The sequence below is a fragment of the Apis dorsata genome, unplaced genomic scaffold (assembly GCF_000469605.1).
Source record: "Apis dorsata unplaced genomic scaffold, Apis dorsata 1.3 scaffold_8, whole genome shotgun sequence".
Classification (NCBI taxonomy): Eukaryota; Metazoa; Arthropoda; class Insecta; order Hymenoptera; family Apidae; genus Apis; species Apis dorsata.
Window position 1 is genome coordinate 450,810 of NW_006263311.1, and position 13,054 is coordinate 463,863.

At 39.1% G+C, this 13,054-nt stretch overlaps 1 protein-coding gene across 3 annotated transcripts in view; it reads left to right on the top strand.

Moving 5' to 3' along the window:
* Positions 1–11,672, top strand: part of LOC102681539 (dopamine D2-like receptor) — a 133,577-nt gene extending 121,905 nt beyond the window's left edge. Inside the window, exons 3-7 of one of the 3 annotated variants that reach the window (XM_006607608.2) lie at positions 124–376; positions 1,931–2,031; positions 5,646–5,840; positions 9,288–9,769; positions 10,121–11,672. In XM_006607608.2, the coding sequence (XP_006607671.1) occupies positions 124–376; positions 1,931–2,031; positions 5,646–5,840; positions 9,288–9,769; positions 10,121–10,329 (1,240 nt within the window). In that variant the 3' untranslated portion in view covers positions 10,330–11,672. The remainder of the gene's footprint in view (positions 1–123; positions 377–1,930; positions 2,032–5,645; positions 5,841–9,287; positions 9,770–10,120) is intronic. The other 2 variants (XM_031508768.1, XM_006607609.2) reach the window with 2 other exon arrangements.
* The last annotated feature ends 1,382 nt before the right edge of the window (positions 11,673–13,054 follow it).

The following is a 13,054-nucleotide window of genomic DNA, read 5'->3' on the forward strand; positions in this document are numbered from 1 at the left end:
TAGCAAGGTGTTAGTGGATCCATCGTCGATTTGCGGTAACGTAATGCCCATCAAACGAGGAAGGGAGGATGGGAGGAGGGGAGGGGGACAGTGTACGATACGCGGGATGAATTTGAATTGCAGATACATAGCAGTGACCCAGCCGATAAAATACGCCAAGCACAAGAACAATAGAAGAGTGTGGTTGACGATACTGTTGGTCTGGGCGATATCTGCCGCGATCGGCAGCCCGATTGTTCTCGGCTTGAATAACACCCCCGACCGGACACCGGACCAATGCCTCTTCTACAATACAGACTTTATCATATACTCGAGCCTATCCAGCTTCTACATACCTTGCATCATCATGGTGTTTCTCTACTACAACATATTCAAGGTAAGAATCCTCCTTCTCGCCTGTTTCGAATGCAGAAAGAGATTGAGAGAGAATTTGTTTCTTCGGGACGGAATAGAGAAGAGGTTCTCGATTCCGTTTTCAATCTTTTAATGAATTTTTTTTATAGCGTTTACATTTAAAAATTAAGAAGTCAAGAGTTTTTCTTACAATTTTTCTTAAGTCGTGTGTGGAGGAAAGGGGATATCGAGAAAAAGGAATCATCGATACCTAGTGTTAATAATTTTTCTTTTATAGCGTTGACATTTAAAAATTAACGATTAAGAATAAATTTTTCTTACAATTTTTCTTAAGGCGTACGTGGAGGAAAGAAGATATCGAGAAGAAAAGAGAAGAAATGAATCATCGATACTGTTAATAACTTTTCTTTTATAGCATTGGCATTTAAAATTAATGGTTAAGAATAAATTTTTCTTTCAATTTTTCTTAAGTGGAGAAAAGGAGGTATCGAGAAAAGAGAAAAAACAATTATCGATATTCAGTTAATAACTTCTTTTATATAATATTTACATTTAAATATTAACGGTTAAGAATAAATTTTTCTTACAATTTTTCTTAAGTCGTGCGTGGAGGAAAGGAGGTATCGAGAAAAGAGAAGGAACGAATCATCGATATCGAGCTAATAACTTTTCTTTTATAGCGTTGACATTTAAAAATTAACGGTTAAGAATAAATTTTTCTTACAATTTTTCTTAAATAGTGGATGGAGGAAAGGGGATATCGAGAAAAGAGAAGGAACGAATCATCGAGTGGGTAAATGAATCGGAAAAATAAGTAAATACGAGAAACGATGGATGGAGAAATAAGTGAATGTGATTTATGAAGGGGGATATAAATGAAGATATTGATCGGTTTATTTGCTCGATTAACCGTGACTTATAATTTCATCGTAGCAAGTAAAATTCGACCGAATTACGTAGATATAATTTTAACGCCATATGGAGCAAAGTGTTCCACAGATATGCTGGCTTTTGCGATTACGTTGCGGTTAATCATAAATACGGTTGCTTCGCTATTCTACATTGGCCGGAATACATAAACAATTTTGTTTGCATGGTTGCTTTCATTCGTTATGATATTAATTTCCGATGACGCGAAATATCGCTATAATAATTACGTGAAACGGAGTTCAAATAGGGAGGGTATTAACAATCGTTGCGCCCGTTTGCCCGTACAGATTGAAAAGATATGAAATTACCCAGATTTTGTATCTTCGTTTATAAAGACGTATATATTTATTAGGCCCGATTCAAAACCTCGATTCGATTATATTATGTTTATTTTGATCGTTTTCCATAAATATCGTGCGAAGGTATCTTCTGTCGACAATAATAGATTCGTAATATCCGACTAATAATACTCGAATAATGTATCATATCGTCTCTCCGTAAGAGACAATTTTTATTCGTTTAAAATTGATCGAAAAATTTTCCAAGAAAAAATTATATTATTCATTTAATTCTAGAAAAAAGAAAACAAAGAAAAAAATATCTCGATTTCTCTCGAGACGATCATTTCACAATTTGCCATTTCCAGGCGCTGCGAAACAGAGCGAGGAAAGCGAGGGCCAATAGGAAGCCTAATTTGGGCGACATTAAGCCGGGCAGCATAATAGAGAACATAGCGCACACTCGCAGGTGAGCCGACATTTTATACACTTTGTTAATTCTTTAAAAATTCTTTAAAAACAGATTACCAAAAATTTTTTAAGAAATTTTTCATTCGAATCGACGCCAAGGTTGAGGAAGAAAGTGAACGTAGATTAGAAATTAGTTAGAAGGAAAAGCATAGCTAATATATAATGCGAGATGAATTTTCACGTTCGATTAATGTAATAATAGAAATAGAGATAAAAAGTAATTAATTTGTTGAAATTTTTTGATTTCGTTCGAAGAGAATGGAGGAATCAAAGCTGATATAATGCCGGGGGAACGGCATGTTTGTATTTATCACTTGCATGTGTCACTCTGTTGCATGTCTGTATAGAGATAAGCATCGTGATTGTTAGTAGCGTGATTCCGTAATATAATTCATGCTTCCACTACGCAAACACTTCCTTATCAATCGAAAGTTTCAATAATGAACACAAACGACCTTTGTCCATTCATTTCAATCGAATTCTCAGATCGTAAAGAATTTGCACAACGAATATCATTATTATTATTCAAATAAAATTCAAATTTATCGAACAAGGATCTTAAAGATAATTAAAATGTATTATAAAGAAGTAAAATTTATAATATGTCTATCCTTCTCTGAAGAAGGCAAAAATCGACAAAGGTCGTATTTCCAATTCGTTAAATGTCTCCTTCAGAACAGAAAGAAATTCTGCCCTTCGAAAGACGAGAGGGGAGGGGAGGGGAACATCGATCGAACATCCCCGATATCTCTTTATTATGCTCGACGAACGACAAAACGTACGTCTACATCGTCAACATCTCGATAGATGTACACAGTTCAGTTTCTCTGATCAGAGATCACTCAGGTTTCTCGTACTCAGATGAATCGATATCCAATCTCTCCAAACGCGATTTCTCGCTTCTCACAGATCAAAGAGGAGCTGGCTGTTTAAACATAGGATGAATATAAATTCATTGGGGAGAGAGGGGAGGGGGGATTCGCGGACAAAGACGAACCGCCCTTCATTCCGAATGTGTCGCGTGCTCCTTCATCGAGTCATTTTTTTCAATTTTCTCTCGCGCGCCTCTCGCATTCCAACGAGACGATTTCGAAAAGAGATTGACGCCTTCCCCCCTTCCAAGAATACCGCTGAAAGAGGAGAGTGGGGAGGAGAAGAGAAGAGAGAGCGAGAAAGGAATATAGAAAAATAAGAAGAGGATGGAGGAGAGAAGAAAGGAGAACGTGAGAAGATATTCAAGCCTGGAGCACCTCTCCCCTATATAATATCTTCATTTCCGTTTGTGTCGGTGTACTTGTCTTGAATAGCCAACAACTTTTCTTTAATTGCCGGCTTTTGTGCCCTCCAACCCCCTCCCTCGAGTGTCGCCCATCCGTTGATCGATGATAAGAATAAATCGATGCAGAAGGAAGAACCGATTTCTCGTCCCCGGATTGAAAGGCGCGCAGTCTCGTTGTTTGTCGGTTTCAAGATGATTTGATACCACTGCTACCAACTTCTTCTTTCTCTTTCTCTCCTTCCTCCCCCGGAAGAGAGAGAAAGAGAGAGAGATAACTCTCGGAAGGTGAGATTTCATCTCGGCGGCGAAAGGTTTGGGGATTCGATCGCTTTCGATCTCTCTACTCCTCCTCCTCGCTTCGATCTTTTACACTTTTTCACGTTTCTTCGATGATATTATTAATATTATTATTATTATTATTATTATTATTATTATTATTGTTATTATTATGGATGGCTAGACGTCGATTGCTCGCGTCAGGGCGGAACGTTGGTATGAAAAGGATTTTGAAGTGGATCGTTTCGAATCGATTGGATTGGAAAAGAGAGAGAGATTCGAGCGTTGCACGTGGCGAAGGGATAGGGGTGTGCGTGCGTGCGTGCGTGAGTGCGTGTGTACGGCTAGAAATGCAATTAGGCGCGCGGGTAATTTGTATAGTATTAACTGTACCCTTTCGCTCGCCCTGATTATTATTTATAGGTCACTTCCTACGGTTACGCGTTACGAGCATTATCGATAAATTAGACTTAGATGTTCATGGGAACGGTCACATTTTGGCTGCAACGCTCGTCTTTTCCCTTGGGTCCCGTGTATTTAACATAATCTCGGCCCTGCGTCCAAAATTTCCGTGAAATTCAAGCCTCTTCTTCAAGCTTCCGCTCTCTTATTCATACGCGTGAAATCCGCATCGATGTTATCGGTGTTCCTTTGAACCTTTGGTGTAAACAGGGAGAATACAATTTTTTTACGGTTCGAAACGCTTCGTTTTGTTTTTTTTTTTTTTTTTTCTGAGAAAATCGAATTTGAAATTAATTGGAAGTCGTAAACGTGCACTTTACGGAAAACGTTTTACAATAATTATCTGGAAATTTTAGAACGAAAGAATTTTATCCGTTTTCTGTATCAAATTCATCTCTGTACGTAGAATCTTCCTGACCTGACCTGACCTGACCCGAGATAACTCGTATGACGCTGATACTGCAATCTACGCACATTCAATCACATCGATTTATCTGTATTTCAGATTGTTGTTAAAATGTCGATTGTATTTAAGATTAATTAAAGGATATTAACGGAGATTTTTCAATTCTTTTCATAGGGGTGGAGAAATTTCAGAATCGTTAATTACTTTCGAGAGATCGAAAGTAATGATCGAAATCGTAATCGGTCACCAAAAGCGAAAGTGAAATGACCGAGTAAATGACGCAAAGTTTGAGGAACTATCGTTTAGATTGAACTCTGAATACTAAGTCATTTGCCGATTGCCAACCTGTAACGTAATCGGATCCCCGATAATCCGATTATTCGGAATAGACCGGTTTCCAATGTCCATATTATTCACGCACAAAATTACTCAACCCTACCCTTCGATCATCGACTAATACCGATTAATTAAAAAGACACTCTCGATGATCAATTTTCAAAAACTATAATCGAGGCGGTGAACAAAAAATCGAATCTCATCCCTCTTTTTCGATATATTATATTAACTCTTCGAATTAATCGATCGAAACTGGACATTTCGTTTGAAATGTCAAAGGTTACATTATTCGGAATATACGATCACTCGTAAACGTTCAAATAATTCACGCACAAATAATCTGGAAAAAATACCGATAAATCTAAAAAAATTTACCCTTATTATCACAAAATGATAAAAAAAAGAAACGATAAAAATATCCTATTCAAAAGTAAGTCTAAATTGCTCTTTTTCGATATAATTGGCCTCCATTCGATGGAAAGCGAGCCAATTGAAATATCAAATGTTCCGAGAGCAGCTCTTTTCTACCTTTTCTTTTTTTTCCCCTCTCACTTTTCTTTCCCCTCCCTTCTTCTCGGAGAAGAATTACTTTCATTTCAGCGAGGGCACCCGAGGATCACTCTGAATCGCGAAGGATACATTCAACGAAGTAAAAGCCCAAGTTCTTTGTTCGTGGCAAAGTTCGGAACGAGAGTAGGCGCGAGCCTAGGCGCAAGCGTGCCACCACGCCTCGCTTTGTGCATGATAGATTAACTTTTCCCCTTTTGCCGGATTAGCGCGCCGCCAAGGAAATACTAAAAGCATGCTAAGTGTAGAAGCTTTTTTTTAGAGGCTTTTGACTAAGATCACGTAGTGGGTATTCTGTGGCAAGGTTTGCGGAGACGGCGCTGGGGGCGGCGGCTCTCGTGGCTCCCGGCATGGAAGAGCCGACCAACACCGCTTCCGGTAGCAACGAGGACGAGGACGAGACACCCCTTGATCCTGTTGTGGTCATCTCGAACGATAAGAGCACCGAGTTCTTTCTGGCCACTGTCGTCGAGGAAGCAGCGTAAGAATTCAATCAAATTTACCCCTAGACTCTGGATTCTCACGTGGATATAGATTCAATTAATATCGTAAAAAATTATATCTTTATACGTCACAATGGTAGATCATTCGGGAAAAGAACAAATAGAATTAAAAATTTTTATGTGAAAATCTATTCGAGAAAATCGTGCCATTGAAAACGCTTTTTCATCCATTCCGATATCTCGATCGGTTACCGAGATGCGAGGATTTAAAGTTTTCGTAGTATTTAAGATGGTGGGAAGATTACGAATGGCTCGCGTCTTATATTTCGTCTTGGAAATGTACACTGTTTCCAGGAATCGCGTCTGGAGTTTGAGATAAGTCAGCGAGAGAAGGCGCGAGTGAGAGATCCGAGTAAACGATAAGGAGGAAGATAGTAAACGATTAAAAATTAGGTTTTTCTTTACACGACGATATCTCGGGAACGGGAAGTTGTATCGAGATGAATAAAAAAACATTTTAAAGGGTAAGATTCCACGCTTCTAATGATCGTTCACTCGTTGATCGGAAGTTAGTATCTTCAGAGTTACAGCGGTTTAAAGTTTTCCGAATTTTAATAAGATATAATCGGGTTTAAAATAAATAGTTGAAAATTAGTTTTTCAATTACACGACGATATCTCGGGAACGGGAAGTTGTATCGAGATGAATAAAAAAACATTTTAAAGGATAAGATTCAGCGCTTCTAACGATCGTTGACTCGTTAACCGGAAGTTAATATCTTCGGAGTTATAACGTTTCAAAGTTTTCCTAATTTTAATAGGAAATTTAATCAAAGGAGATTAAGCTATATAAATTTATTATTGGATATCGCTTAGAATGATTTTACTAATGACTTTCGCAAAATTCTTTGCTTAAATTGATAATCTTTATTTAATTATATTCGGGTTTATAATTATATCGATTAATCAAGCGAATTTTATAGATTATATAATTTTTGGACACTTGTAGTTGCGCACTCTATATTTATATAAAAAAGATATAATATGAGGAATATATATTTGCCTGAAAATCCAGCAGTCTATTTATCTCTCCATTCCTTTCTCTCTCTCTCTTTCTCTTTTTATATAAATCCTTCGTACCTAATTTCCTCTTCCTCACCCGAGAATTTCTAATTAATGAATTTCACCGCGTGATAAGTCCAAGCAAAAACGTATAACAAGGGTTAGAACGAAGTTAAAAATGTTCTTGGCAGAGGGTAAAAAGAACGGGTCGATGTGGATCCGTTTTTCTGGACGAATGAAGAGAATGGCGAGACGTGGAGGCGTTGAAACTTTGCCGGGCAAATTAACGAGAGTGAAAAAAAGAAAAAAAAAAAAGAAAAAAAATAATAATGGACAAGGACAAAGGGGTGGATGGAATCAATTAGCATTGAAAACGGGAGGCGTAACATTGGAGAAAAAAAAGGGAAGGGAAAATACTATTTTTCCGTTCATCAGGAGGAAATGAATTTTCGGTTAGAAGTTTGGACGGAGCGGAGTTGAGTCGATCTAAAGTTCCATCTTAATTGGTTAGATCTGCGAATTAAGATAGCATCGGTTCTTATTTGCCGGTGTTTTATGTCGAAACGCCGTTCTTCCTTTCAAAATTCCTCGGGTCACCGACTAATTGCCCCTTTATCTTCCATTGAACGAGATAGGGAGATCTCGGCAGGGAGGACGTTAAACTTACGAAACGAGAGATGGAAAATTGGAATCATATATTTGCCTGCGTAAAATTGGACGAAAGGAAGGGTTGAACTTTTTTTTTTTTCTTTTTTTCTATATATATATATATATATATTGGCCACGGAGTCGATAATTCATTGGCGTAAAGAATTACTGCGCCGACACATTCGATAAAAATAGGAAGAAAACACCGATAAACTCGGTCCACTGTGAAATCGATTCGTTTGTTTGTGGAACGTCCACTGGTCCAGCAAGTTGGAGTAGTAACCAGTATTGATTGAACGCGGAAGACACGTCGCCTCGATCGATAGCTTAACGATAACAAAACGCAAGTGAGTAAAAAGGAAAAAGCTTGGGATAGTATATAGTTCCCCGTACACAATGAAAATGGGTAACGAATGGGAAGAAGGGATTGTAAATGATTCGATTTCTTTGGTTGGCTGCGTTACGGACGAGATACCAATATGGCCGCGTGTCTATTGCTATTTTTGATTAATTCTTATATTTCAATTTTTTCAAAGTGTAAATTAACGTCAAATTAATCAATGATATACGTAATTTATATTATAATTAATGTTTATCCATTCGTATCCAATAACGTACACTTTGACTTGAATTGAAAAATTTGAAAGAAAATAGAGTTCTAAAGCAACAAACGAATACCTAATTAACTTTATCACGAAACACAGAATCATCGTAGATCTCTTTCTTAATAATTCCACGATCAAAATACATTCCATAAAATGTAATCAATCGTTACGCATTCTATTCTTCGAATAAATCGACGAGAAAAGAGTAGCGTTACACGGATGCCCAATGATAACCCAATGTAACGCGATGATAATAGCCGATATACATACCGGCTAATCGTACGATCGATACGCACGGTATCGTGGGAATGGTGGTGGTCCACGCAGCGAGATGTCTTTGAGACTAATCGCCGAGAGCGTTTCCATCGACGGTGCAAGCAAGTTTAATTACATGGACGGGTTTGTTGTTTGGCCGTACATGGCCAATGGATGGTACGTTAATGCACGCGGCGGTAGCTCATTGTTCGATCGGTTTCGAATGAAACGCCGCGCGTGTGTCGTTTCGTTACGAGAAGTAATTTCACGCGAACCTACAGTTACACGATCAGACTCGCCTCGAAGCAGTACCTGTAGGGCGGGCGATGGAACCGGATAGAAACAACTCTGGCTACACAACTATGCTTTACACTCGGAGTCGTTCTTACTCACTCGAGCGGTCAAACCAATATTAAATTTCGATTTCACTACAAGTTTCTGTTTCAATTTTCGTTATCCAATTTATACTCGGATCTCGATCGATCCGAATACATCGAACGGTAAGAGCTCCCTCACGGTCGTACACAAAGCAGAAATTCGAAATACTAAATTCGAGTACGCCAAACAATCTCCATCACGATGCAAGTAATGGAGGCAAACTTGCTTCCCTCGAGGCAAGTTTCATTGTGCAGTAGAGTATTCTACTATTCCTCCACAGAAGATGGCAAGAAAAGTATAATAATATAAAATATACTATTGTACATCCTTCCTTCGCTTCCCATCTTTCCAATAGCGTATCCCCATAATATTAATATTAATTGTCAACAAAATATATATAGTAGTTTACAAAAATCCTATTACTACATCTTTTCATGGACTTGCCATGTAGTGCTTAACGATACGAGAGATACTCTCCAGATCCAGAGTAAATACGAATATGGACGAGATGTCGACGCTACCGATACTCGAATTGCAGTTGTCGTTTCAGCGCAGTGGCTCAAGCACAACTGGGTGGAGAACGGCAGAACGGAAGAAAGGATCCTGGATACGACGGTGCGGCGAGCACCGCGGTGATACACGAACCGGTGGTGGAGACGAACTCGAGCCCGAGCCCGAACCCGCGGATCGCTTCGGCCCCGTCGTCCTCGACTTCGTCCTCGCCGCCTGCCAAGGGCGCGGCCGCGACCGGCCAAGCCTCGCAGACGAAGAGGAACGGCGGCGAAACGAACAAGCAGGAATTGAAGAGGCTGAAGAGCGCCGTCTCCCTTCTCCCTCTTCCGCTCGCGCGCACGCCGAGCGTGATGTCCGCCTCGTCCACCTGCAAGAAGGACAAGAAAAATGCCGGCTCCGGATCGCGTTTCACCATATACAAGGCGAACAAGGCGAGCAAGAAGAAACGGGAGAAAAGCTCGGCGAAGAAGGAGCGCAAGGCCACGAAAACGTTGGCCATTGTTCTCGGTATGTCCGATTTTGGAGGGAGTTTTGGTGGGAAAACGAGTTTACTCGAGTTGAAGAATAAAGAATAAATTGTTATTCGATTTTTTTTAATTTATTTATCTACTTATTTTTATAACAGTTCGTTAATACTTAATTCAATTAATACTTAATTCTACAGATGAATCTATCAGTGCAGTGACTTCTTTATGGATTTTCATGATTTTCTTTCTTTCAGTTGCAAAAATCGGTCGACATATTTCGAGATATTATGAAACTTCGTGAGGATGTCACGCATAGATAAATTGTCATCTTCGATTTCTTTTTTTTTGTTTGTTTTTTTATATACAGAAGAAATTTGTTTCACGTTTACAGGTGTATTTCTGATCTGTTGGCTGCCGTTCTTCACGTGCAACATCATGGACGCGATTTGCACGAAGCTGACTGCCGACTGTCAACCAGGCGTCACCGCATTCATAGTGACCTCTTGGCTAGGGTACATGAACAGCTTCGTAAATCCCGTGATTTACACTGTGTTCAATCCGGAATTTCGCAAAGCCTTTCATAAACTTGTCAGCTTCTAGGCGTATCTCGATTTCGTTTTATCAAGTCACGTTTTATCTTGAGTGATATGGAGGAACAACAACGAGACAATTGGACAATCGAACAGCTCAACATTTGTTCCGGCTGAAGGTATATATGTATATATATATATATATATCTTTTCGTAGTCGTGCCCTTCGATTCTTTTTGGACAATATGAGCCCGAGTTCGTTTTCTCCTGATTGTAATAAAAAAAAAAAAAAAAATAGCGAAATTAAAACAAAAAAAAAAGATTAAAACGCGATGAATCGATCGTGTGCGAAATTGAGCCAGAACCGAATCGAAGCTTTTTATGAAGGATAGAATTACATCGTCGTGCACTTTTTACTTGTCCTTTTGTCGAAAGATCATCGTTAATATTCCTCTCACCAGCACTTTATCATCGTCCACCATCCTCGCCGCGAGATCATTTCGTTCGATATCGATACCGGAGGCGATGTGCATCGATGTTAGAGCTGAATTACCAAATAAATATTTAAGCTAACGATAAGCATAGATATATCGGAGGTTTAAAAAAAAAAAAAAAAAGAAGGAACGAAGTCACGGTGTTTTAAAGCGCGATGTGTTGTTGACTGCGTCGAGAAATTTGCGTTTCCCTGCCATTTCGAGCGACTCTGGCTTCGTATAAATAACATAAATAAAGAACACGAGAGTTTAAAGAATAAAAGGAGCGATAAACATCAGGTTAAAGCGTAAAATCGATGGAAGGCGTGTTTGATGAGCAAATGATGTATATATATATTATTACGTATATATATATATATACCTTGTTGGATATTAAATTATACCGTGGCAGTATTATCGTAGCTCGTAAGGTATAGAGAAATTTCTTTTGGCTGAAAAAGCGGAGGAACGGAAGCACCAGTTCTACGGCATACTGTTACGCGTCTCTGTACACCTGCGCGTCGCGCAGTCTAATCCCACGCCTTTGTACTATGTACGATTTATCCGGTTGAAGCGCCGGATCTACCCCGTAATCGTTTCGTGATTCGAGATTCGTCGTTCCGTCGTTTTTCGCCCTTCTGAAACGAGATCGGAGGAGCAAGTTTCCGAACGAAACGAAAGTCTCGAGTGCAATTTTACCCGAATTTTATAAATCCGTCGAGGCAACGGTTGCGCATTACGATATCGTCGGGAACGTGTTTTTCGAATTCTAGAAAATTGATTCGCGCGAACGGGGAAAGGAATCGAGTCTGTCGAACGTGTCCATGATCGAATCCACGATGCCATTTCCTTCGAGGCTTCCCTCGCCGTTCTAGCGGTGCGGAACCCTCCCCCCTCGTCGTATTCTGACCTAAATCCCTTAAGAAATCATTTATTATCTATTTTTGTTAATATCGTAACGATAAGGCAGTCTAATTCTTAATATTTCCTTTTTCTTTTTTTCTTATTCAAAAGAATAATTATGAAATGTATACACATATATGCACATTTTCTTTAAAATTATCGCTTAGAATATTATTATTTATTATAGCATTAATTCTACTCTCAACTTTGAATAAATCATAATTTTCAAATATTCATAACAATTCGATCACCCACTGTATTCTTATACGAGTTTCGTAAATACTTATTTTCTGAACTCATGTACACTGCTCAAGTCTTCGACACTTTTCAATAGTCTATTAAAAAAAATTCGCAATTCCGGTGAAAACCACTTCGCCTCCCGAAGTGACGGAACGAGATTATTAGCTCTCTTCGATCTATCGATCATCCCCCCCCTACAATGCCATTCGTTCCAGATACTAATTAAGATTTATGTATTGTCTTTGGAACGTTGGTGAAACGAAAATCGATAGAGGGAAGGGAATCCGCCGGCACATTCTCCTTCTATCCCGCCTCCAAGAGGCCAGGAAGGGGTTCCTCCTCCAAAGATAAACATCGTGTACTTAGGTGACGCGTTCGACAGAATGGAAAATCGAGATAGACGCGTCAGAAGCACCTGTACCGGCTCCGTTTCACGTCCCATCTCCACCAACGTCTGCAAAGTTTCCGGCGTCCGAATTTTCAAACATATCAATACAAGCATGACAGGTAATATATACGCTGGTCGAACATATGCTGCACGAGATACGATCAGAAAGGAAACGTTTATCGAATTATTAATCTGAATTATTTATTATTATTCATGTTGGAACATCTGCGATTGAATATTATATTGCCATTACTTTCGAAAAGGAACAAGTTTTGTTATGTATTACGAACATTTAAATCCCTATTTTTGATCAGTTAAGCGTTTGTAAGTCCCATCAATTCTTGGAAATGGGATCTCAGGGAGCTTCGAACGAAACTTGAAACCAAACCAATCGTTTCGATACGTATGCGAAATGTACGTGCAAGGTAACACTCTCACCTCCTCTCCTCGTTTCACTCGAATCCCCAAAACTTCTCGCTTAATCTTCCGTATTTCAGCCGCGACTGGCGCTTAAAACGTGCAATTATCGTGTAATTATTATTCGATGAAGAAATAGCTTTACAGTTTATTATGATAAATTCTTTCCATTTCTGTTGAATATTATGATCGAAGAAATGGGATGATCGATGCGAAAAATGATTTCTTTTTGATCGCATTTCGTGAACGCGCAAGATGGACTACGCGAAAACGGAAAATACCGGAACACGCGTGTGTTAACGCAAAAGGAAACACGGTTGTTTCGCGTGCGTTTGAGTCGCGCGATTCTGCAATAACTACAATCAAAGCTTTTT